Source organism: Aedes albopictus, chromosome 3, assembly GCF_035046485.1.
Source record: "Aedes albopictus strain Foshan chromosome 3, AalbF5, whole genome shotgun sequence".
Lineage (NCBI taxonomy): Eukaryota > Metazoa > Arthropoda > Insecta > Diptera > Culicidae > Aedes > Aedes albopictus.
Genome location: NC_085138.1, coordinates 361,727,344 through 361,752,343, shown reverse-complemented (window position 1 = coordinate 361,752,343; position 25,000 = coordinate 361,727,344). Strand labels below are relative to the sequence as shown.

The 25,000-nt window shown below is 45.1% G+C and overlaps 2 protein-coding genes across 5 annotated transcripts in view; one reads left to right on the top strand and one right to left on the bottom strand.

Moving 5' to 3' along the window:
* The window catches only part of LOC109414898 (uncharacterized), an 80,779-nt gene that overhangs the window by 3,541 nt on the left and 52,238 nt on the right, over positions 1-25,000 (bottom strand). The window lies entirely within an intron of this gene.
* On the top strand, positions 12,485-16,236 carry LOC115268241 (uncharacterized). 4 transcript variants are annotated; one of them, XM_062855413.1, is made up of 3 exons: positions 12,485-13,090; positions 13,148-13,247; positions 13,303-16,236. In XM_062855413.1, exon 3 carries the CDS (start codon positions 14,050-14,052, stop codon positions 16,228-16,230), a length of 2,181 nt encoding a protein of 726 aa, XP_062711397.1. In that variant the 5' UTR covers positions 12,485-13,090; positions 13,148-13,247; positions 13,303-14,049; the 3' UTR covers positions 16,231-16,236. The 4 variants fall into 4 exon arrangements, with proteins under 4 accessions (XP_062711397.1, XP_062711393.1, XP_062711396.1 ...); XM_062855409.1 differs by having other exon boundaries at positions 12,485-12,888; positions 12,949-16,236; XM_062855412.1 differs by having other exon boundaries at positions 13,148-16,236.

The following is a 25,000-nucleotide window of genomic DNA, read 5'->3' as shown; positions in this document are numbered from 1 at the left end:
GGTACATTAACAAGCACTCTCTCTCTCTCTTCTTGGCGTAACGTCCTCATTGGGACAAAGCCTGCTTCTCAGCTCTCAGTTCTATGCAGCAGTGTTCTATGAGCACTTCCACAGTTATTAACTGAGAGCTTCCTCTGCCAATGACCATTTTGCATGCGTATATCGTGTGGCAGGCACGAAGATACTCTATGCCCAAAGAAGTCAAGGAAATTTCCTTTAACGTAAAGATCCTGGACCGACCGGGAATCGAACCCGTCACCCTCAGCATGGTCATGCTGAATACCCGTGCGTTTACCGCCTCGGCTATATGGGCCCCCGTTAACATTAACAAGCACATATCACATAAATTGTACTGTCACAACAATACAAATAAACATTCTCAAAATGAAAATTTTTGAAATATAAAGCATCAGATCATCTTTGGAGCTCAAGAAATTTGTGTACCGAACTCACCAAATGATTTGACATTAGTTACATACATTTATTTGTTCAACATCATCAAGACAAGACAAAATCAACAATAGTACGCCACAATACTGCCGCTCTCCATCCTCGGTCACGCCTAATGTTCGCCAGGTCACGCTCCACCTGGTCCGCCCATCGTGGTCTCTGCGCTCCACGCCTTCTTGCGCCAACCGGAGCAGTTGCAAACACCAGCTTTGCAGGGTTGTTGTCCAGCATACTTGCAACATGACCTGCCCACCATATCCTTCCGGCTTTGGCCACTTTCTGGATGCTGGGTTCGCTGTAAAGTGCAACGAGCTCCTGGTTCATCCTTCTCCACCATAAACCGTTCTCCTGCACACCGCCGAAGATCGTCCTTAGCACGCGTCGCTTGAAAACTCCAGAGTTCTTGCAGGTCCTCCTCGAGCATGTTCCGTGTCTCGTGCCCGTAGAGGACCACCGGTCTTATTAGCGTTTTGTACATGGTGCATTTGGTGCGTGGGTGAATCTTTTCAGGCCGCAGCTTCTTCTGGAGCCCGTGGTAGGTCAGACTTCCACTGGTGATGCGCCTCCGAATGTCACGGCTCTCGTTGTTGTCAGCCATCAGTAAGGATCCGAGGTAGACGAATTCCTCCACCACCTCGAAAGTATCCCCGTCTATTGTAACATTGCTACCCAGACGGATCCGGTCGTGTTCGGTTCCGCCTACCAGCATGTACTTTGTTTTTGAGGCATTCACCTTTGCTGCTTCGCGTTTCAGGCGGGTGTACAGCTCTGCCACCGCTCCAGATGTTCTTGCAATAATGTCCATGTCGTCCGCAAAGCACACAAATTGACCGGATTTTGTGAAAACCGTTCCCCGGCTGTTGAGCCCGGCTCGTCGCATCACACCTTCCAGAGCGATGTTGAAGAGTAGGCATGAGAGTCCATCACCTGTCGCAGTCACCTTGTCTTTAAGGTGTCATGATGCATCACTGAGCTTTCAAACGAATCATTGACTTTTTGCTTTTCAATGAGTGTTTGCCTCGCGTTTTTGAAGTGATAAAAAACTGATAATTCTGCAGTAACGCAGCTGAAAAAGTATCATCGTGATCACTGCGAGTGAGCATATGAGATGATACTTTTTCATACAAATATTCGCTTTCGTGGCCGAGAATTATCACTTTGAAATGTCTAGTCACATATCCAACATGGCTGCCGATGCTGATGATGCCGTAAAAAGCCTTAATCAGTCAAGTCAGCTTCCCAGGAAAGACGTTTTCTTCCATGATTCTCCATAGCTCTGCGTGATCGTAGTATGCCGCGAAGTTGATGAACAGGTGATGCGTTTGGACCTGGTATTCACGACATTTCTGGAGGATTTGCCGTACGGTGAAGATCTGGTCCGTTATCGACCGACCGTCAATGAAACCGGCTTTATAACTTCCCACGAACTCATTCGTTTTAGGCTCTCTTGATTAACGGCTACGCAGTCTGGGATTTAAAAAACGAGTTGTTTTATTCACCCGACGTTTCGACACGGGGATAGTGTCTTCCTCAGGGGGAAAACAATTACTATCGTTTTTTGTCAATTGATTTGTCTAACTGTAACTGTCCAAGTTACATGTAGGAATTGAATTCTTCCATGGGCGGGCATCTTTCACGGTTCCGATAGTAATTGTTTCAGTGTTAATTCCAAGAAATGCTTCTGGAATTCCTCCCACAATTCTTTCAGAATTTTTTACAAATACTTCAGCAAGGATGCATTGACGAATTCCTCCAGGATTTTTTTTCCATAGCTTTCTTCGATGATTCTATCATGGGTTGCTAGAGATTTGCTCTAGAGATTTTTTCAAGAATTCCTCTAGGGGTTTCACCAGACATTCCTCCGGAAATTTATCCTACGATAAATTCCTTCAGTGCTTGTTCCAGTGTTTTTCTCGAGGATTTCTCGAAGAATTTCTTCCGAGATTAAACAAAATAGAGAAAAGAGATTATTTAAGGTATTTCTGCTAATGTTCCTTCAAAGATTTCTCCATATATTTCTCCAATAATTCCACTAAAGATTGCTAATTCAGTCTGGAATAAATCGAAGCATTTTAGCAAGAATATCTACCAGAAAACCGTTTAGAAGATTTTACCAGAGATTATCTAAAAATTAATCCAAGAATTCCTTAAAACAATGTACAAAATATTCTTTTGGGAGTTCACCCAAAGATTCCCACAATAATTCGGAAACTATTGTAGACATGGATTCCTCAAATTTTTTTCTAGGTATTCCTAAATAAATTCTTCCAGGAATTGATTAAAAATGGTTTCCTGAGATTCCCTATGGAATTCCTAATGAGATTTTTTCAGGATTTCCTTATAAGATTACTCCAGAAATTTCTTCAGGAATTCCTCCAGGAATTCTGCTAGGGATTCCTCTGGGAATTCCTACAGAGATTTATCTAAAAAATCCTCCAGGGATTCATCTAGACATTCCCCCAGAAATTCCGCCAGAAATTCCTCTAGGAATTCCTCTAGAGATTTCTCTAGGTGTTCCTCTGGAGATTCCTGCAAGAGTTATATCCTCCAGAGATCCCTTCAGGAATTAATTCAATGTTTCCTCCAAGAATTCCCATAGGAATTCCAGCAGGAATGTATCCAGGAATGATTCAAGGGATTTCACCTAGGATTTTTCCAGGAATTACTTCAGACATTCCTCCAAGAATCCCACCAGAAATTCTCCTAGGTATTCTTCCAGGGATTTCTCCTTGGACTCCAGCAGAGATTTCTCCCGGAATAGGACAGATCGATGAAGTATTAGATTTGTAGTAATGAGCTGAATTTTAGTATGTGAGAAGGTCAGTTCTCCTTTTCTGCAATGAAATGGTGCAAAAAGCGTGGGTTCCATGATTCCTTGCCTAATTTGATGCTGTTTGAGCTTTAGGCAACAGTGTTGTTGTTTTCTCAATTTCTTGCAACATAAACAACATAGTCATCCAAAGTTTTGCTCAAACAGCATCAAATTAGGCAAGGAATCATAATACCCACGTTTTTTGCTCCATTTCATTGCAGAAACGGAGAATGACCTTCTCGCCATACCTAAATTCAGTTCATTACATCTAGTACTACACCGAACTAAGGAATTAAGGGTCTCCTCAAGGAATTCCTCCAGAAATAAGCACAGGATTTTTTTTTTCAGGGGTTTCTCCAAGAATTTCAGCAGGAATTGATCGAGGAGTTCCCTCATAAATTCTGTCAGCAATTCATCCAGGAATTTCTCCAGGAAATCCTTAAAGGATTTTTCCAGAAATTCTTCCAGGATCTTCTCTAGGAATACCTTTTGTATTTTTTTCAAAGATTACTGCAGATATTCTTCCAGATTTTCTCAAGGAATTGCTGCTGGGATTCCTCCAGAAATTTCACCAGGAATTTCGCTAAGAATTCCTCCAGGAACTTCTTCAGGGATTTCTCCACAAATTTCTACAAGGATTCCTCCAAGTATTCCTTCAGAAATTCTTTCGAGGATTTCTCCAGGAATTCCTCCAGAAATTTCTCTAGAAATTCCTCCAGGAATTTCTCAAGGGATATTTTAAGAAATTTCTCCCAGAAATCCTCTAGAGATTCCTCCAGATATTTATTCAGTGATTGCTCCAAGAATTCTTCTAAAGCTTCCCGTAGGCATTCCCCAGGATTTTATCCAGGAATTTTTACAGGAACTCCTCCAGGAAATCCTCCAGAATTTCCTCCAAGAATTTTTCTAGGAATTAATCACGGAAATGCTCCTGGACATCCTTAAAAAAAATTATGCCAGCAATTTCTCCAGGAAATCCCCTAGAGATTTCTTCAGAAATTTTTCCAGGAAATTCTCCAGAAACACCTTTGACAGTATCTCAGGGATTCCTCCAGGCATTTCTTCAGAAGTTTCTCCAAGGATTTATCAACACTTTTTTCCAGGGTTTTTTCCAGAGATTCCTCCAAGGATTCTCGTAGGAAACCCTCTAGGGATTTCTTCAGAAATTCTTCCAGGAAATTCTCAAGGAATACCTTCAAGTATTTTTTAGAGAATCTCCACGCATTCCTTCAGGAATTCCTCCAAAATTGCTTCAGAGATTCCTTCAGGGATTTCTCCACAAATTTCCCCGTGATTCCTTCGAGGATTGCTCCAGGTATTCCTCCAAAAAATTCTTCTATAAATTCCTATAGGAATTTCTCAAGGGATTTTTTCACAAAAATAATAATGATATTCTTTCAAGAATATTCTTTCCAGCATACCTCTTTAGATTCCTCCAGCAATTCCCACAGGCATATATAGGAATTTTATTCGGAATTCCTCCAGGATTTTATCCCGGATTTTTTCAAGGAATTACCCCAGGGATTTTTCAGGGGTTCTTCCAGGCATTCCTCCAGAGCTTCCTCCAGGAATTGCACCAGAGATCCCTCGAGAGATTTCTCCACGATTTTTTCCAGGGTTTCCCCAGAGATTCCTCCAGAAAATTCTTCGGAGATTCCTCCAAGAAATCCTCTAGAAATTCCTCCAAGGATTCTTCCAGGAAATCCTCTTGGAATTTTTCAGAAATTTCTCCAGGAATTCCTCCCAGAATTCCTCTGAAGATTTCTCCAGGGTTTGCTACAATAATTCATCCAGGAATTTCTGCAGGAATCAAAAGATTTCTTGAGATTTTGAATTCCAGCATCTAGAAATCCTCTAAAAATTTGTCTTGTTTTTTTTTTTCTAGCAATTCCTCAAGAGATTTCTTCAGAAATTTCTGTATGCATTCTTCCCAGATTTTTTCAGGGAATTCCTCCAGGGATTCTACAGGGTTTCTTCCGGAATTTTCCAGGAAGTTTTCCAGAGATTGTTCCAGGAATTACTCTACTGATTTCTTCAGAAATTCCTCTCAGGTTGCGCACTGCAACATTAATAACAATGGTGGCGTGCGCATGGCCCGTCGTTGTTTGTTGAACAAAGAGAACGACGAAAAAATAGTCAGTCGACTATTTATGATTGAGCTTCGTCATGGGGTGCCTTCTGGCGGCGTCAAAGTTGCTGTAGTCGTGATTCTTTACGGATGGAGATGATTTAATTTATTTTTTTTTCTTTGCGCTGTGAAACCGACGATCATACACGTACCTACGTGAGTGAAGGTAAAATGTGGCTTTGTTTTAATTGATCACAATTATATCATAGGCTGATATGATAACTTTTGCAGATGCTATTTAGTTTTATTCTAAGATTTAGATTATTTTTAGAAATGAAAAAGTTGACATAATGTCAAAGCAAATATGGTCGAATGATAATAGGTCGTTGTTACAAAAAACTGTTCCGTAGTTCAGTGTTTCCGTAAACTCGACTGGAAAAAAACTTTTATTTAGAACAATCCAATTCAATAAACTGAAATCAACTTACAAATTAGTTTCTAAACGATTGATCCAATCAGCCTTCCATTTATGAGGCATGAGGCATGAGGCAGTTGTGAGGTTAGATACCTAGCTATGAACAAGATTGTCAAATTAGCTGTATTTCATTGGCTATTTACTCCGTACTTACTATCCCGTACTAATTTAGTTTATAATTTAGCGTTTAGGGACACTTTAGGCTTGCAATTTTAAGAATGATTAGATACATGTTCAAGTGTTGTTTGTGTGTTGCATGATCATAGATTAAGTAGCTAAATAAGAACACAATTAACATTCCACAAACCTTGAACTTACTGAAACTAATTCATGTGATCTTGTTCAATAATTATTATAATACTAGCTGCCCCCGGCAAACTTTGTCTTGCCTACTGCGTTTTTTGAACCCCTAGCCAAGCGCCCAAGTCCCCGTTCAAAATGTATGAAAACCCGATTTTCAAAAACTCTCAATTTTCCCATGTTTTAGGCCTCATAAACTTTCCTTGGGTGAAAACTAACAGAACAAAACTTAGACGACCCAAATCGGACCACTCGTTCGCAAGTTATGCGCGGTCCCACGTATGCCACTGCATTTTTATATATATAGATAAGATTGCATAGAAACGAATAATATTAAGATTAGGCTTCTTCATTAGCCGTACGACTTCACGTGATATCGATTCGCTTTTTGTTATCGTCGGCTATTATCACTTCGGCATGCTACATACAAGTCATCGTTGACATTGACATTGAAAAGACATGTGTCAATGCGGCGCAGATCCAAAGGGCCTATTGCCTGTAATCCGCAACAGTCGTAATAAAAAAAAAGTTTGAATAGAGAAATGCAATGATCAATTGAGCAGAATTATCATTCACATTTGTATTGTTTAGGATTATTTAGTACCGCATTTGCTATCTCCACGCTCAATAACATCCATTACTTCTTAATACATAGTCTGTTCGGTACTTTTTGACGTTATAATTAGAAGTTAGAATAGCAGTACTGTTAATATGACATACAAACTATCTTTACTCAATTTTGAGATTTAAAAAAAAACTCATGTTTAGGCTTCTTCTTTTTTCCGTGTAGATGTTTCACGCTTTGAAGCTACAAATTCTAGTTAATCTAAAAGTTTAAAAGTTAGTCTAAAAGAATTGGGAGTCGATTTCTTTTTTTTATGACATTTTACACTAAGAGTGCATTCGTGTCAAAATTGGGAATCGTGGAAAAGTGTTAAGAATTTGCACCGTAACGGGACTGGGATATTAAATGAAGGAAATACTTAGATTAAACATATCAGCAGCTATGATACTATATTGACTCAAAAAATGAATTTGAAGCATTGAGTAAAATAAAAAATACGTAAGAGTCTGATAAAATTAGTAGAAGGTGCAATGCCTTTATTTTTTACTCAATAATATGATGCAGCAGTCAATAAACTTAAGAAGATAAATGAAGTAATAGTTATTGCTGTTGGCATTCGAAATGCAAATATCAAATACGGGAACACCAAAAGATGTGAAAACTTGAACAAACTTAATAGGAGTTCCCATTAACGAAACAGCTGCTACTATATAGTACAATTCGTAATACTAACAAATCCACAAACCAGCAGCGCCTTGAAGGCCGTTATGCGATATCATTACAGCTAGAAGCTGTACTAAAGAAACTGTTTGTAAACTAACACGGCTTGTCGTGTCTACTATACAGTACGTGTTCATTAGGGCAGTTCAAACTTTAAACATGTCAAAAATTCAAAGCTCCCATATGTTCATTACAATCCTTGGTGCAAAACTAGAGTTCTGTCAAATTTTCAGCCATTTCGGTGGTTATTTAATGGTGGCCCAAAAGCAAAATAGGTTTATATGGGAATTACTATGGAGAATTTTCGAAAAAGGTTCCCCTTGTTGTAGAGCTTCACCACATGGATAAAGTCATAGGGTCAAAGCCGAATTGAATTCTTCAGACCTCAATGATGAATGTTGCCGAAGACCGCAACTCGTTTCAACTCACGAGACAGAAGTTATTAATCGATATTCATCCATGCATGCATGACCAGAAGACCACAGCTCGATCGACATGCTTGACACGCAATCATAGTATGCGTGTTACCTTCTTGCACACCTTGAAGGGAATCGTGTATGAAGATGCGCATGCGAGTGAGAATTTGTTTAATAACTTTTTATCCGATTGTCGAAATGAGTTCCGGTCTTCGGCAACATTCATCATTGAGGTCTGAAGAATTCAATTCGGCTTTGACCCTATGACTTTATCCATGTGGTAAAGCTCTTCAACGAGGAGAACCTTTTTCGAAAATTCTCCATAGTAATTCCCATATAAACCTATTTTGCTTTTGGGCCACCATTAAATAACCACCGAAATGGCTGAAAATTTGACAGAACTCTAGTTTTGCACCAAGGATTGTAATGAACATATGGGAGCTTTGAATTTTTGACATGTTTAAAGTCTGAACTGCCCTAGTGTTCATGGATTTTGAAGTACACTGAAGTTTTTTTACGCGGTTTTTTTACACGGTTTTTTTTTTAAACCGCATAAAAAAACCGCGTTATTTCAAAAAACGTCGTAAAAAACCGCGTTATTTCAAAACCCGTCGTAAAAAACCGAGTTTTTTCAAAAACACGCGCAAAATAGTCAGGATTACATCTAACGTGACTTGATTTTTTTGGACTTTTTTTACGACGTTATTTGAAATAACGCGGTCTTTTTACGACGGTTCTTGAAATAACGCGGTTTTTTTACGACGTTTTTTGAAATAACGCGGTTTTTTACGCGGTACCATTACCGTCGTAAAAAAAACTTCAGTGTAATCATTACGGAACATGTTTCCCGAGAGACCATGTCTTTTCAATACGCTAACTCCAACTCCGATATTAGAATAGAGGGGGTTAGAAACAAAGGGATGTAAGTGACAAAACCCCACTTTTGAGTAAATGAGGTTTGAAGTTTTTCATCAATTTTTCATCCCATGTTCCAGAAAATTTGTACTTTTGGTAATACCGCATGACCCAACCGTTCTATTCGCATAATCAATAATAAGAATATAGTTTCTTATTTTAACGAGTCGAAGTTCACTCAAATCGGTTTAAAGTTGGAAAAAATAAGAGTACCTTTTAGTTTTGAGAGTACTCGGATACGCTTCCGGCATTCTGCGCAGTAAAAAAAAAAACAGACAAAAAACGAATACATAATATTTTTATTTTTATTTTTTGTAATGTACTTAAAATTTAAAATTATTTCATATTCTGATATAATTGTGTTATTTTTCCAACGAATCATTTTATTCAGTTGTAAAAATAACAAAGTTTTAACAGAGTTTGTTTTGAATTATTTATAACAAAATTAGTTACAAAAGATTATAATATATTTTGTTATAATTTAGTTCGAAAAAGTAATAAACAGCCCATGTCATAACAAAATTATAACATAATTTGTTAGTCATATCACAATGAGATATAATTACGATATATTCTTGTTATGATCCTCTAGTCGGGTACACCTCACAAAATAAAAATCTGCACAAAATGCAATTTTGATAAGTTTTTTCAACATTTCAAAAATCTGTAGCGAGTAAAATTTGTACGATAAAAAAATCTGGAAAATATTTATGCTTGTTAACAGTTATGTACACATAACATATCATTCAACACCGACTTTCAAAATTCATATTTTCGATAGAAAAATCTCCTATATCTACAAAATGGTGCACTCCAAAAAACGTCTATTTTTTGGTCAAATTTTGAAGTTCTGCTTTAGTATCTTAAAAGGTTTTAAAATTCTATTTTTGCTCCAACTTACTCGTCCATATATTAAAAAACATATTCTATTAAAAAAAAAATGCGAATTTTTCATTTTATGTATTTTTTATGCGTAAACATAATTTGGAGGAGCATAGAAAAAAGGGGTTCCTCAAAAATGTCCTTTTTCATTTTTAGGAATTGCGCTTACATGCAGTGGAGATTTTTCTTGAAAAAAATCATTTGCCTATATCATGAGGATTCTGGAGCTTTTTATATTTTCACAAAAAAGTTAACAGTTTTCGAACTTTATCGAACTTTTTTCGCAATTTCAATTTTTTTGAATGTGTGCAAAAATTTAAAAACATGCGTTTAGTAATCTAGGTTAAAAACCCAGTTAAAAGAACATTTTTAGAAAATCATTAAAGCCATTTCTTTTTTCAAGAATTTATACAGTATCTCCAAAATTAAAATTATTGAAAAGTTGTATTGAACTATTTTTGAGATGATGATTAACCTGGGCTTGTTAGGGGAATATCTGTAAATAAAAAGAAAATCGGGTTAAGTACGGTTCCTTTGAATTCCACTAAGAATTTGCATCCTTTGACAGATACGTATTTCGACCTCAACTGTAAGGTCGTCTTCAGTGTCTTGTACTTGAGTCGAGTCAAGTACAAGACACTGAAGACGACCTTACAGTTGAGGTCGAAATACGTATCTGTCAAAGGATGCAAATTCTTAGTGGAATTCAAAGGAACCGTACTTAACCCGATTTTCTTTTTATTTTCTATTTTTGAGGCTATTGTAAACATTTTCAACTACTTTACAATACACTCCTTATGTACCCATGAATTTCTTCAGGATTACCTAACGATTTTTTTTAATTACTTCAAGAATTTCTGGAGAAATTCCTCCAGTGAATAGTATTGGAAGATTATTTAAAAAGGGTGCATACAAGAACCAGGAATTCTTTCAGAAATCCCTTCTGTAGTTTTGTCAGATTGTTACTCAGGGATTTCATTAGGAATTCTTACAATAAGGTAGACAATAAGTCCTCCAGAGATTCTTCCAAGCAACACATATGCCACAAAAGATGTACGGAAGCACAGAAGTAACTGTTACATGCTAAATATGCTTTCAGACATTTCTTCTGGGAATCCTTTAGGTATCCAGCCAGGAAAGATGCTTTGGGGATTCTCCCATTTCTTTTTGAATAAATTCCAGATTTTTTTTCAGAAATTCCATTATTTTTTTTTTTATCTGTATTAACGAGATTTTTAGCCCTAGGCCAGTTCATCTCGGGACCCACGCTTTACTTCCCTTCCGTAGGAAGAACTCACATTTTGCGAGTTTTGTCGGGAGTGGGATTCGATCCCAGGTCCTCGGCGTGATAAATTCCATTATTAGAGAGTTCTCCAAAAATACCTGCAAGAAAATCTTCAAGAATTTCTCCCAGCATTCCTTTTAGGAATTCTCACAGAAATACCTCGAGGTGATAATTTCAAGGTTTTTACGAGAATACCTTCAAAAACTGTTTCAATGATCCTTCCGGAAATACATCAATTGACATTTCTATAGGATTATGCTCTGAGATGGCTAATAGAGTAATGGAAATCCAGAACATTCCATTTTGATTAATTACTGATAGAACTCCAGTTAGTAACGGATGACATCTTCGGACGGGTTTCCATTATGTCCTACTGGGAAAAAATGCTTAAGAAAATCATGAAGAAAATTCTGGAATAGTCCTCAATAAAGTTCGTAATTTCCATAAGAGTTCAACTATAATTTCCTACGAATGTTTTGTAGATATTAACAAAAACAAATCTGAGCTCCAGAATTGATAATGCTTGAGTAAATAAAAATCCTAAATCTTCCAGAAATTGGTGACCGCTAGCAGCACCACGTAAATTTTGTAGAATAGGCGAGTGTTTTTTAACGTATTGTACAAAATACACCAGCGTGACTGCTGAAGGATGTTTTTAGAATATAATTTTAATATATTCAATTTCATCGTGTTGCGTTTAGTTATAAAAGCTAGTGGATACAAATTTGCAAAAAGATGCTTGAATACCACAAATGTGATATGAAACCGGGATGCCTAGTTTGAATCGAAAGAAATGGAAATATTTGTATCACCACGGGATATTGAGTGATTCAGGCAAAGAATTTATGATGCATTTTGGTGCAAAAATGAATTTTCTTTTATCTATATGACTATTTCTATTAAAAAACAAGATGGTGGGACGTGACATTATCTTGGAGTTAAAAGTGGGTCATGGCCTGGAAAAGTTTGAGAAGTATGCTAGTATGCTTTTGATTATGCAATAAAAAGTTCGATTTTACGATCCCCGCAAGGTATGTGACTTCTTAACATAATGTTTTGAGAAACTCTTAAATCAATCACATCAAAATTAAATCAACCGGAAACACGTGGAACAAGGCTGCCCAAAGGCTACTTGGAAAAATCATCGATAATACCAGCAAAACCATTCGATTTCCGATCCTCATTAAGGTGATCCTCATTTTCTTCCACCTTTCTTTCAACTCCAAGTATGGACACACTAACATAACACGTAACCTCAGACAGGAAGCGATGCACTTTGTGTGGCCGTTTCTAAATCGTTTTTCAAACACTCATCCGTCCGTCCAGCAGTCGTCGAATTGTAGTCGCTTCCAAATAGAATCGAACAGAAATAGGCGATCGACATGGCAGCCCGTCGTCGCCGTCGTCGTCAGCGACAAAAGGAAACGACAGCGGCACAAAAAAAATGGAACAAAAATGACGATGCGTTGACAAAATGCAAAGATATTCCGGGTCAGCTGGGGTCATCAACAACGGTTGGGTTATAAATAAATTCATTTTCTTTGGAATCGATGGGCGTGCGTTTTGTTGCACCTCGCCCGCTCTCTACGACGCTTGTTACGTTTAAGATTAGTTGGTCCTTATGTATCGGTTAGGAGTTTGACAATCAAACGAAAGAAGTATTCACAGCGCAATTTCGCCACGCACGCCAACATCATTTCTCGCCGTGCAAACAAGTTCGAAAGAAACGGTCAAATCAAATCACCCGTCAGCAAAAGGCCTCTTGCAAAGTGACGACGCAAAACAAGGCGCCGCCGCGCCGCCGAAACAAAAACACGCACACATCAGCATCACAGGCAGCTGCTGGCTGGAATCCGCTTTGTCATCGCTGCATCGCCATTCTTCCCCGTCCGTTCGAACGCAACAGAAGCGTTCCCGCGCGTGTTTGAGCCCAGGACAGGAATAAAGTGGGTGTTTTAATAAAAGGTGGCACATCTTCCACCCAAGTTCGTGCTGTACAGGTAAATGGAAGTGGCAGAAGTGAAACCGGGACCGTAACGTTGACTCTTCCTATTTAATAGGACGGTGGAACGAATTGCCGGAGTTGGCAAGTGAGGCAAGCTAACCTCCAAATTCTCACCGCACCGCTAGCTTCCACCGGTGGGACGAGAGGACAGATTCAAACATACCAAGGGACGATTGGTACGGCCGTCTGACCGGCAGGTAAGCGAAAACGCCCTCCGCACCAGAAAGGGTAGTTAAGGAACCCCTATTTTGCAGACACGACGCCTGCTCGCACACCACGAGGTCGAGGGCACTGGCTGGCACCATCTGGTCAAGCCCAGTACGATTGGAGGAACAACAAGGCCTTCCGAAGGAGGTATGTGACGGTTAACCCCAAGATCGAGCAAAGTCTGATTCTCTGGTTGCCCCAGGGCCTTTAATTACAGCTTTTTTCCTTCCCGGGAACAACAACGAGTGCCTACAAGGAACGGTGGTGGGATCAGGAAGGCCGACGGAAAAAGAGCGGTGGCGATTCCGGCATTCGGAGCGCAGCGCCGGGAGAACCGCCTGACGACGCGACTGTCTCGTGCAAGCGAAGAAACCCACAGACACAGTGGTTCCCAAGCGCCGAGCTGCGTTGGTTCATGCACCGGACAGGCCGGTTAGGAGAACACGGTTAGGCGCAAGTAGGATATCGTAGCGCGGGGTGGTTTGACCGAATCCACTCCTGCGACCGGCTGAGGGCGTGACCAGAGCGAGATGTTTGGTTGGCCGATGACATGTGCGTTGGCGAGGATGCAACGGCAAGGGGGACGCCCCTCACAGATAAGTTCTAGTTTTTAAGAATGTAGAGCATTAGATCTTAAGCTTAACACCTAAGCCCAAATGGGAAATCCCAAAATACATGTATTAAGCTGAGATTTGCCGTTTTGTGATTTCTAGTTGAGCTATAGCCCCTCAGTGTTTGCGATTTGAGTCCTTGTTCTATTCGTTAGCGGTAATTGCTCTGCCACCACCGGGACACTTGCAACACTGGCGCCCAACTGAAAATCCACACAAGATAACTACCGTTTAGCGAATTTTTGGTTTTGTGAAGTTTTTGGTTTTTGTGCTTTTGATTATCCGGCATTGATAATCATCAAAATTTTAGCCCTTACGCATAAGATTCGATACACAATATGGATTACACACACTTAACAGACGAAGAGGTGACGTATGAGTTGGCTCTGCGTCACGTGGTAAATTTAGGGCCTACCACCCACAGAGGGAAGGTCCTCCGTCTGAAGGCACTCATTCAAGAGGAAGCCTTAAGAGATAACCAGCCCACTAGCTCAGCCCATGTAATGAGTCCACAGTCCAACATTGAACACTGTGAAACTCAAATACAACAGCTGCACATTGGCACTGAAGCGGCCATTCGAACAGCCGATAGGGCTGCAATCAGTCAAAGCCGAACGCGTCTTACCCACTATCGCGACAGATTACGGTTGATCCACCCCCCGGTCGAACTGAGAGATCTGCATGGGATGTTAACCATGCACGTGACTGTTTTACTCAACAAAGTGAATGGTACTAGTGTAGTGAGTTGTGTGCAACGAGGTGAGAATGAGGTAAACCACACAAGTTCAACGGGTGCCATAAGAAGAAGCAACAACGAAGAGGAAGGAGCAGTCGGTGGAACGGCGGATGCCACGATTCCAGTGGGCAACCATTCAAATCAGGAATCCACACCACCGCCAGCCTCACAGCCGCCTTCGATGACGTCATTTTCCGGCGGACAAGGACGAGGATTGCTATTTTCTAGCTCATTCCGAGCGCGAGACAACGAAGACGCAGGGGAAACACAGCCTAGACAACGGAACACCTCACCACCGCCTCCCTACCTTCCACGGGAGCGAGAAACATGGAACCGGACAGCTCGAGAAACACAATCACGAGAAGTTCACGAGCTGCAATCGAGAATAGTGGAGATGCAGGAAAGAGAGCAGCGGATGCACGAAGAATACTGCCGAATGCGGGACGACCTGGAGCGGCTAATCCGGCGAGATAGACCAGCACCGGAACGAGCGGACGATCGCCGAATACAGAAGGCGGTGCACAACTGGCCTTTCAAATTTCGCGGCGAGAAGGACACGACATCACTCAACGTGTTCCTAGATCGCGTGGAGACATTCGCGAGGTCGGAAGGCATGAGCGATGCCACACTCCTGAGTTCGATCAAGCATCTACTCCAGGAGGACGCAATCGACTGGTACTCGCGAGCAACATCGCAAAACCTGTTGCGGACCTGGGACCAGTTCAAGCGGGAGATCAGAAGGGAATTCCTGCCCAGCGGATACTCCCAAATTCTGCGCCTGGAAGCCAGCTTTCGATTTCAAGGAAGGGAGGAATCCTTTGCAAAGTTCTACCGACATATCTCAGCGCTCTTCCGCTTCGTCGACCCACCCATTCCAGACGACGAAAAGTTCTTCCTGGTGAAGAAAAACATGAACGAGAACTACGCAGCCATCGTAACAGCAGCAAGGCCTCGTTCACTGGAAGAAATGGTAGAAGTCTGCACCGGATACGACGAGACGAGGATGCTCCTGAACAGGCAACGCAGGATTCCCATTCCGCACAGCGCGCTTCTGGAACCGAACTTCGCTACGCCAGTAGTAACCAGCAGACCACCACCGATTCAGCATCACCAACAGCCACAGCGGTTCAACAGAGTTCACGCCGTGGAGGTAGAAGAAGCCGCATTCGAGCACGAAGCAGCGGAGGAAGGACCAGAAGACAATTGGCAGCACAACATCGACGAACTGGTGGAGCAAGTCAACGCGTTGAAGTTGAACATTGAGCGGAGATCTGCGAGACCAAGCTTTGCCGCACGCGACGAAAGGCAGACAAGGCCAACGGATAGGTACAACCGGACAGAGGCTGACGTCCTGCGAGCAGCGCGGCAGTACACAAGAGAGGCGCAAACGCCGGCACAGCAGCAGCGGCCGCAAACCGCATCGTACCAGGCTCGGCTACCACCACAACAGCAAGAACAGCCGCAAAGAGCACAGGGCTGGCATGCACGACAGTGGATGCCAAGCTCGGATCAGAGCGACAATAACCGAAGAAGCCAACGTATGCTGCCAGAACCAGCCAGGCAACGGGAAGATCGCCAAATACAACAGGAAGAAGCTCCGAACGGCCAACGAATAGCAATGCTTTGCTGGAACTGCGACGAGGAGGGTCACAGATTCATGGACTGTCCGAAGCCGCAAGCCATCCTATTCTGCTACCGTTGTGGAAGGAAAGGCTACTCGCTGCGCAGTTGCTTCACGTGCCGCATGGACGCGGTAAACTACCAAGCGGAGAACCAGCAGTAGAGGGGAGCAGCTCTCCGCAAAATCTCGGAGACCCCTCCGATATCCTGGAATTTCAAAACCTCAACTCGATCATTATCAACCCCGGAAGTGACAATCGACCGCACGCCGTCATATCAGTGCTGGGAAAGGAGTGGACAGCTTTGCTGGACAGTGGAGCGAACTGCTCTCTGCTAGGAGGAAAAAGAGTCGAGCTGGCGGAAGACTGCGGTTTGCAGAAAGGAAACGTCAGCGGCGGAATAAAAACGGCGGACGGCACAAGACACAACATTTCGCATTTCGTCTATCTCCCAATAGTGTATAACAACCGCAACGAAGTTCTTCCAGTGCTTTTGGTACCTTCGATTCCAGACTGCGTCATCCTAGGAATGAACTTCTGGGAAAAGTTTGGCGTCAAAGCGGTGTGTTGCACACTAGAAGCGAAGCAGGAAGACCAGATCAGCGAAGACCAGGAGATGAAGCAGCTCAGCCCCGAACAACAACGGCGCCTAGAGCAGGCGATCCAGAAGTTTCCGAAAGCGGTAGAGGGAAGACTAGGACGCACGAAGCTGTACGAGCATCGAATCGATGTGGGGAATGCACCGCCCCGTAAACAACGGCATTACCCTATGTCGCCGTATGTTCTACAGGAGGTCAACAAGGAAATCGACCGGATGATAGCGCTGGACGTCATTGAGGAGGCGCAGTTCTCGCCATGGAACAATCCGCTGGTCGCCGTCAAGAAGAAAACTGGGCAGTATCGCGTCTGTCTGGACGCGCGGCACCTCAACTCCATCATGGTGAACGAGGGCTATCCGATACCCCAGATTGCAGCGATCACCAACAACCTCCGAAGCAGCAAATACATTTCTTCGATCGATCTCAAGGATGCCTTCTGGCAGCTACCACTTCATCCAGGTTCGAGACAACTGACAGGCTTCACCGTTCCATCCAGAGGCCACTTTCAATTCAAGGTGGTGCCTTTCGGGCTGTGTACGGCAAGTCAAGCCCTAGCGAGACTTATGACCCACCTATTCGCCGATCTAGAACCGCTGGTATTCCATTACCTGGACGATATCATCATCTGCTCCGAAACGTTCGAAGAGCATATCGCTCTGCTCGAAGAAGTAGCCCGCCGGCTACGCCAAGCGAATCTCACGATTTCATCGGAGAAGTCCAAGTTCTGCCGGAAGAGCATGAAGTACCTCGGCTACGTAATCGACGAGCAAGGTTGGCGTGTAGACGACGAGAAGATCCAAGCGATCGTACAATTCCCGACTCCAACAACGCGCAAAGAGGTGCAGCGATTTCTCGGTGTTTGCAACTGGTACCGACGCTTCATCGCCGGTTTCTCGCAGCTAGCAGCTCCGCTAACAAACTTGACGTCAGGCAAGACCAAGTTCCGTTGGAATCCGATAGCTGAAGAAGCGTTCCTCAAGCTAAAAGCAGCTCTGGTTTCGGCACCGGTACTGGCGATGCCGGACTACAGCAAACCGTTCGCCATAGCGTGCGATGCCAGCGACACAGCAATCGGAGCAGTGCTAACGCAGGAGATCATCGGCGAGGAACATCCCATCAGCTACTTCTCGCAGAAGTTGTCAGCGTCGGAGAGGAAGTACTCGGTCACGGAGCGGGAGTGCCTCGCAGTGATCCGAGCGATCGAGAAGTTTAGAGGCTACGTGGAAGGAATCCGGTTCGTGGTCCACTGTGACCATGCAGCACTCAGCTACCTGAAGTCGATGAAGAACCCGACGGCTTTGATGAGCCGGTGGCTGTTGCGTCTGAACGCGTTTGATTTCGAGATCCGGTACAGGAAGGGTTCCATCAACGTTGTTCCAGATGCTCTCTCGAGGACGGTGGCAGAAGCAGTCTTCACGGTAGACCAAGTCCTGGATCCGTGGTACAGGAAGCTGGTGGACAGAGTAAAGAGCGAAGGAGATAAGTTCCCGGACTTCCGCATAGCAAACGACACGCTATTCAAGAACTGCCGTTGCAAGGACGAAGTGGGAGCAGTTTACCACAAGTGGAAGCAAGTCGTTCCGAAAGGAGAGAGGTTCCAGCTAATCCGAAGATTCCACGACGAACCGGCAGCAGCGCATCTTGGTTTCTACAAGACCTGGCACAAGCTACAAGCCCACTACTACTGGCCACAGATGCAACAGGAGATTCACGATTACGTTATGAACTGTTCGACCTGCAAAGCGTGCAAGGCACCGGGGAAAAGAATGATGCCGCAAATGGGAAACCCGAAGCCGGCGAAGACTCCTTGGGAGATGATATCGGTAGACTTTGTCGGTCCGCTCACACGTTCCAAGCAAGGAAACACAGTGCTGTTGGTAGTAGTCGACTGGGTCAGCAAATACGTAATTGTCAAGCCGATGCGCGCAGCAGATTCGCAGAAGATGGTGGAGTTCCTGGAAGAAGAAGTTTGTCTGAAGTTCTCTCGGCCGCGGCTGATACTGTCCGATAACGGGAAACAGTTCGAATCGATGGTGTTCAAGTCCTGGCTAGCGAAACACAAGATAGGCCACATGAAGACAGCGTTCTACTGTCCGCAGGTCAATAACGCCGAACGCGTCAACCGCGTCGTAGTAACCTGCATCCGGGCATTGTTGGACGGCGATCATAGAGAGTGGGACGAAAAGCTACCGGCGATCACGGCGGCGATAAACGCTGCTCGGCACGAGGCGACGGGCATCAGTCCACACGAAGCCAACTTCGGACGGAACCTGTTGTTGCACACGGATCTGTACACGCAGCAGGAGCTCAACACACCAGAAGACCCGAAGGTAGCGCAAGACCTACGACTCTCGGCGATTCGTCGAATCCAGAAGCTAATCATCGAGCGGATCAAGAACAGCCACCAACGGGCGAAGCAGCGATACAATCTTCGCACAAGATCAGTAGCGTTCAAAGTCGGAGACTTGGTTTGGCGGCGATCGTTCGTACTCTCCTCGAAGGCGGACCAAATCAACAGCAAGCTTGAGCCGAAATTCGTTCCGGCCATCGTCAAGGAGATCATCGGGACGAACCTGTACGTGCTAGAGGATGTTCTGAGCGGCAAGAAGGGAAGGTTCCACGCGAAGGACATCAAGGCGGACTAAACGAACATGTGCAAGCTATGCAAACAGGCGGTGCCTGTCAACGAAGAAGCAAACGCTGAAGAAAACACCATAATTGGGCATAATTACAGCGAACAGGAGGGCAGAAAAGTTCCAACCAGATTCCGCACTTCCGTTATACCGATTTGACGACTACATCTACTGGAATCTTCGTTCCTAGCAGCAAGGTTCCGGGCTGTTCAAGCTATGTACACAGGCGGTGCCTGTCAACCACGAAGCAGTCAAGCTAGCAGAAACACCAATCACGGGGAGATTTGATCACGAGAGCTGAGGGTGAGAAGCCGTCACAATACTGCTCCACCGCAGCGACACCGATTGTGAGTCGACAGCTAGGATTTCCGTACAGCCGTACGAGGTTCCACAATGTTAAAGCTATGTCCGCAGGCAATGCCTGTCAACCATGAGTACCATGCTCCAAAAACACGTAACAAACGGGAAAATGGTAGAAAGTCAGGTGTGATGAGCAATAACTTCTTTACGACTACCTCTCCACCTCGACAAATCAGTCAGCTTTGTTGTAGACCACGATCTTCGTCGGAAGAACTGAACGATTTGCGATATCTTCACCCGGTCCGTCAGAAGGCCGAAGAGTAGCAAGTAGGAGAATCAACATGCGGTACCCAAACACTTCCATCGCGCCAGGAGGTGTACCGTGAGCCGTTCGCCAAGCGAGAGAAATGGCACCCTGTGATTCTGGAAACGGGACGCAGGTTTCTCGTCAAGGCACCAGATGTATTCTCTGATAGGAGGAGTGGAGACCCGGAGATCGACGACCAAACATCGGTTCGGCGCGGAGTCGAAGCTCACGGCCACTATCAGGCGCAGGGAGACAGCAACTGGAGAGCTTTGGGAGAGCAGGAGGATGTAGCAAGAAGCCTACAGCGGGCGCGGGAAATTGGAACCCTGAAAACCATCGTGAGTAGGGAGGCTCCAAATACCAGGACGAAGACACGCCAAACACCAGGACGAATCGACAGCCTACTGAAGGCGAGGGAGACTGGGACCCTGAAAACAGCAGTGAGTAGGGAGGCTCCAGATACCATGTCAAAGAGCGCCGCAACCGTCAGCCTACAGCGGGCAAGGGAGACTGGGACCCTGAAAACAGTAGTGAGTAGGGAGGCTCCAGATACCAGTACAGAGAGCACAGCAGTCATCAGCCTACAGCGGGCGAGGGAGATTGGGACCCTGAAAACAGCAGTGAGTAGGGAGGCTCCAAACACCACTACGAACAACCCAGCGAATCGACAGACTACAAAGAGCGATCAACATGCGGTACCTAAACACTTCCATCGCGCCAGGAGGTGTACCGTGAGCCGTTCGCCAATCGAGAGAAATGGCAACCCTGTGATTCTGGAAACGGGACACAGGGATCTCGTCAATGCACCAGATGTATTCTCTGATAGGAGGAGTGGAGACCCGGAGATCGACGACCAAACATCGGTTCGGCGCGGAGTCGAAGCTTACGGCCACTATCAGGCGCAGTGAGACAGCAATTGGAGGGCATTGAGAGAGCAGAAGGACGTAGCAACAGCCTACGGCGGGCGAGGGAGATTGGGACCCTGAAAACAGCAGTGAGTAGGGAGGCTCCAAATACCAGGACGAAGATGCGCAGCAACCAACAGCCTACAGCGGGCGAGGGAGACTGGGACCCTGAAAACCGTCGTGAGTAGGGAGGCTCCAGATACCAAACGATCCAGATAACGAGTGAAGCGCAACAACACCCCGAGGAACCCTCACACCGAAACACACTAAATGGTCATGCCGTTAGCCGATCGAGACAAATCGAGCCCATCTTCAAGAATTCGACCATCCTCACTACACAGAGCTATGAGTGGCACCACTACGAAGGAACAAAATACGATCTCGGCAATCCAAGCACATCCACGACTGGATGGTGCACACGAACCCTCAAGTATTTCCAGTCAATTCGAATGCGTGGCCAAGGGTTAAAGATCTGGGGGTCGTCATGAAATCTTCATCCCAAAAGTAACGCGACCAGGGGCGCGGTAAAACCCTATTTCCCGGGCTCATGACGATTTAGATTAGTAAATGTTTCTTTTCTCAGAACATGCACAAACCAAAACAAACCAATTTTTTCCTTGTAGATAGTCTGTAAATATAGCTTCTCAATGTTTTGTGTGCGATTAAGCCTATTTTAGTCAATACAATAGGCTAGAATCCGATTTGTATGTTGCCGTAGGATTCGTGGAAGCTGGACAAGGACATTGGTCAGAGACGATTTGAGAGGTCGAAGATTTTGCCAGGCGCAGCTGGCGTGAAGTTTAGTTTAGCATTAAGTTTATGCAGTTTGGAGGATAGAGAAGATTTGGCAAGCGACCAAGGCTTGCGTATGAGTTTGGTTTTAGTTGAGGAAACGATGTAACTTGAGGTCTGCTCAAGAGTTAGGTTGACCGACTTGTCTCTGACCATCATCCTAGGAGGATGAGTAATGATTTTGTGAATTTTTCATAAATCGCTTGATCATCGATTTATGAAAAATTCTTCCGCTACGGTAGAGTTGTGTTACGTTTAAGATTAGTTGGTCCTTATGTATCGGTTAGGAGTTTGACAATCAAACGAAAGAAGTATTCACAGCGCAATTTCGCCACGCACGCCAACATCATTTCTCGCCGTGCAAACAAGTTCGAAAGAAACGGTCAAATCAAATCACCCGTCAGCAAAAGGCCTCTTGCAAAGTGACGACGCAAAACAAGGCGCCGCCGCGCCGCCGAAACAAAAACACGCACACATCAGCATCACAGGCAGCTGCTGGCTGGAATCCGCTTTGTCATCGCTGCATCGCCATTCTTCCCCGTCCGTTCGAACGCAACAGAAGCGTTCCCGCGCGTGTTTGAGCCCAGGACAGGAATAAAGTGGGTGTTTTAATAAAAGGTGGCACATCTTCCACCCAAGTTCGTGCTGTACAGGTAAATGGAAGTGGCAGAAGTGAAACCGGGACCGTAACGTTGACTCTTCCTATTTAATAGGACGGTGGAACGAATTGCCGGAGTTGGCAAGTGAGGCAAGCTAACCTCCAAATTCTCACCGCACCGCTAGCTTCCACCGGTGGGACGAGAGGACAGATTCAAACATACCAAGGGACGATTGGTACGGCCGTCTGACCGGCAGGTAAGCGAAAACGCCCTCCGCACCAGAAAGGGTAGTTAAGGAACCCCTATTTTGCAGACACGACGCCTGCTCGCACACCACGAGGTCGAGGGCACTGGCTGGCACCATCTGGTCAAGCCCAGTACGATTGGAGGAACAACAAGGCCTTCCGAAGGAGGTATGTGACGGTTAACCCCAAGATCGAGCAAAGTCTGATTCTCTGGTTGCCCCAGGGCCTTTAATTACAGCTTTTTTCCTTCCCGGGAACAACAACGAGTGCCTACAAGGAACGGTGGTGGGATCAGGAAGGCCGACGGAAAAAGAGCGGTGGCGATTCCGGCATTCGGAGCGCAGCGCCGGGAGAACCGCCTGACGACGCGACTGTCTCGTGCAAGCGAAGAAACCCACAGACACAGTGGTTCCCAAGCGCCGAGCTGCGTTGGTTCATGCACCGGACAGGCCGGTTAGGAGAACACGGTTAGGCGCAAGTAGGATATCGTAGCGCGGGGTGGTTTGACCGAATCCACTCCTGCGACCGGCTGAGGGCGTGACCAGAGCGAGATGTTTGGTTGGCCGATGACATGTGCGTTGGCGAGGATGCAACGGCAAGGGGGACGCCCCTCACAGATAAGTTCTAGTTTTTAAGAATGTAGAGCATTAGATCTTAAGCTTAACACCTAAGCCCAAATGGGAAATCCCAAAATACATGTATTAAGCTGAGATTTGCCGTTTTGTGATTTCTAGTTGAGCTATAGCCCCTCAGTGTTTGCGATTTGAGTCCTTGTTCTATTCGTTAGCGGTAATTGCTCTGCCACCACCGGGACACTTGCAACACGCTGCTGGCCACCACTGCGCGGTGCGGTCCTTGACGTTTGGGATGAATAAGGTAAATTTCAAATCGTGTGTATGTGGAGCAGGGCACGTCTCTCGTCAACCGGGTGCTGACTGCTATTTTGATTTTCAAATTCAGTGGAATTAAGTACGAAGTCGAAGAATATTGAACCCCGGAGCGATTATCGATTCCAGCTTGAAGTGCCACGTCCGGCTCCGTAGAGGTGTTCGATACCTACCTACATGGAATGGAAGAAATTTTCCGACGGTGTGAATAGGCTGAGGAAAGCAATAGCACGTCTTAGCAACTACCCGAGCAATAACATAGGAATCCGAGTAATGTATGTACATTTAGCATTTCATGTGGAATCCTGCAAGTTATTCAGGACTCTACGTGGAATTTTTATTTGATTCCAATGGAATTCATCAGGATTCCGAGTGGAATCCGTCTCGGATTCCGAGTGGAATCCGTCTCGGATTCCGAGTGGAATCCGTCTCGGATTCCGAGTGGAATCCGTCTCGGATTCCGAGTGGAATCCGTCTCGGATTCCGAGTGGAATCCGTCTCGGATTCCGAGTGGAATCCGTCTCCGATTCCGAGTGGAATCCGTCTCGGATTCCGAGTGGAATCCGTATCGGATTCCGAGTCGAATCCGTCTCGGATTCCGAGTGGAATCCGTCTCGGATTCCGAGTGGAATCCGTCTCGGATTCCGAGTGGAATCCGTCTCGGATTCCGAGTGGAATCCGTCTCGGATTCCGAGTGGAATCCGTCTCGGATTCCGAGTGGAATCCGTCTCGGATTCCGAGTGGAATCCGTCTCGGATTCCGAGTGGAATCCGTCTCGGATTCCGAGTGGAATCTGTCTCGGATTCCGAATGGAATCTGTCTCGGATTCCGAATGGAATCTGTTTCGGATTCCGAATGGAATCCGTCTCGGATTCCGAGTGGAATCCGTCTTGGATTCCGAGTGGAATCCGTCTCGGATTCCGAGTGGAATCCGTCTCGGATTCCGAGTGGAATCCGTCTCGGATTCCGAGTGGAATCCGTCTCGGATTCCGAGTGGTATCCGTCTCGGATTCCGAGTGGAATCCGTCTCGGATTCCGAGTGGGATCCGTCTCGGATTCCGAGTGGAATCCGTCTCGGATTCCGAGTGGAATCCGTCTCGGATTCCGAGTGGAATCCGTCTCGGATTCCGAGTGGAATCCGTTTCGGATTCCGAGTCGAATCCGTCTCGGATTCCGAGTGGAATCCGTTTCGGATTCCGAGTCGAATTCGTCTCGGATTCCGAGTCAAATCCGTCTCGGATTCCGAGTCGAATCCGTCTCGGATTCCGAATCGAATCCGTCTCGGATTCCGAGTCGAATCCGTCTCGGGTTCCTAGTGGAATCCGTCTGGGATTCCGAGTGGAATCCGTCTCGGATTCCGAGTGGAATCCGTCTCGGATTCCGAGTGGAATCCGTCTCGGATTCCGAGTGGAATCCGTCTCGGATTCCGAGTGGAATCCGTCTCGGATTCCGAGTGGAATCCGTCTCGGATTCCGAGTGGAATCCGTCTCGGATTCCGAGTGGAATCCGTCTCGGATTCCGAGTGGAATCCGTCTCGGATTCCGAGTGGAATCCGTCTCGGATTCCGAGTGGAATCAGTCTCGGATTCTGAGTGGAATCCGTCTCGGATTCCGAGTGGAATCCGTTTCGGATCCTAATGGAATCCGTCCAGGACTCCGAGTGATATT

Excerpts from the sequence above, each read along its gene's own strand:
- LOC115268241 (XM_062855409.1), top strand. The coding sequence starts at position 14,050 with ATGGATTACACACACTTAACAGACGAAGAGGTGACGTATGAGTTGGCT.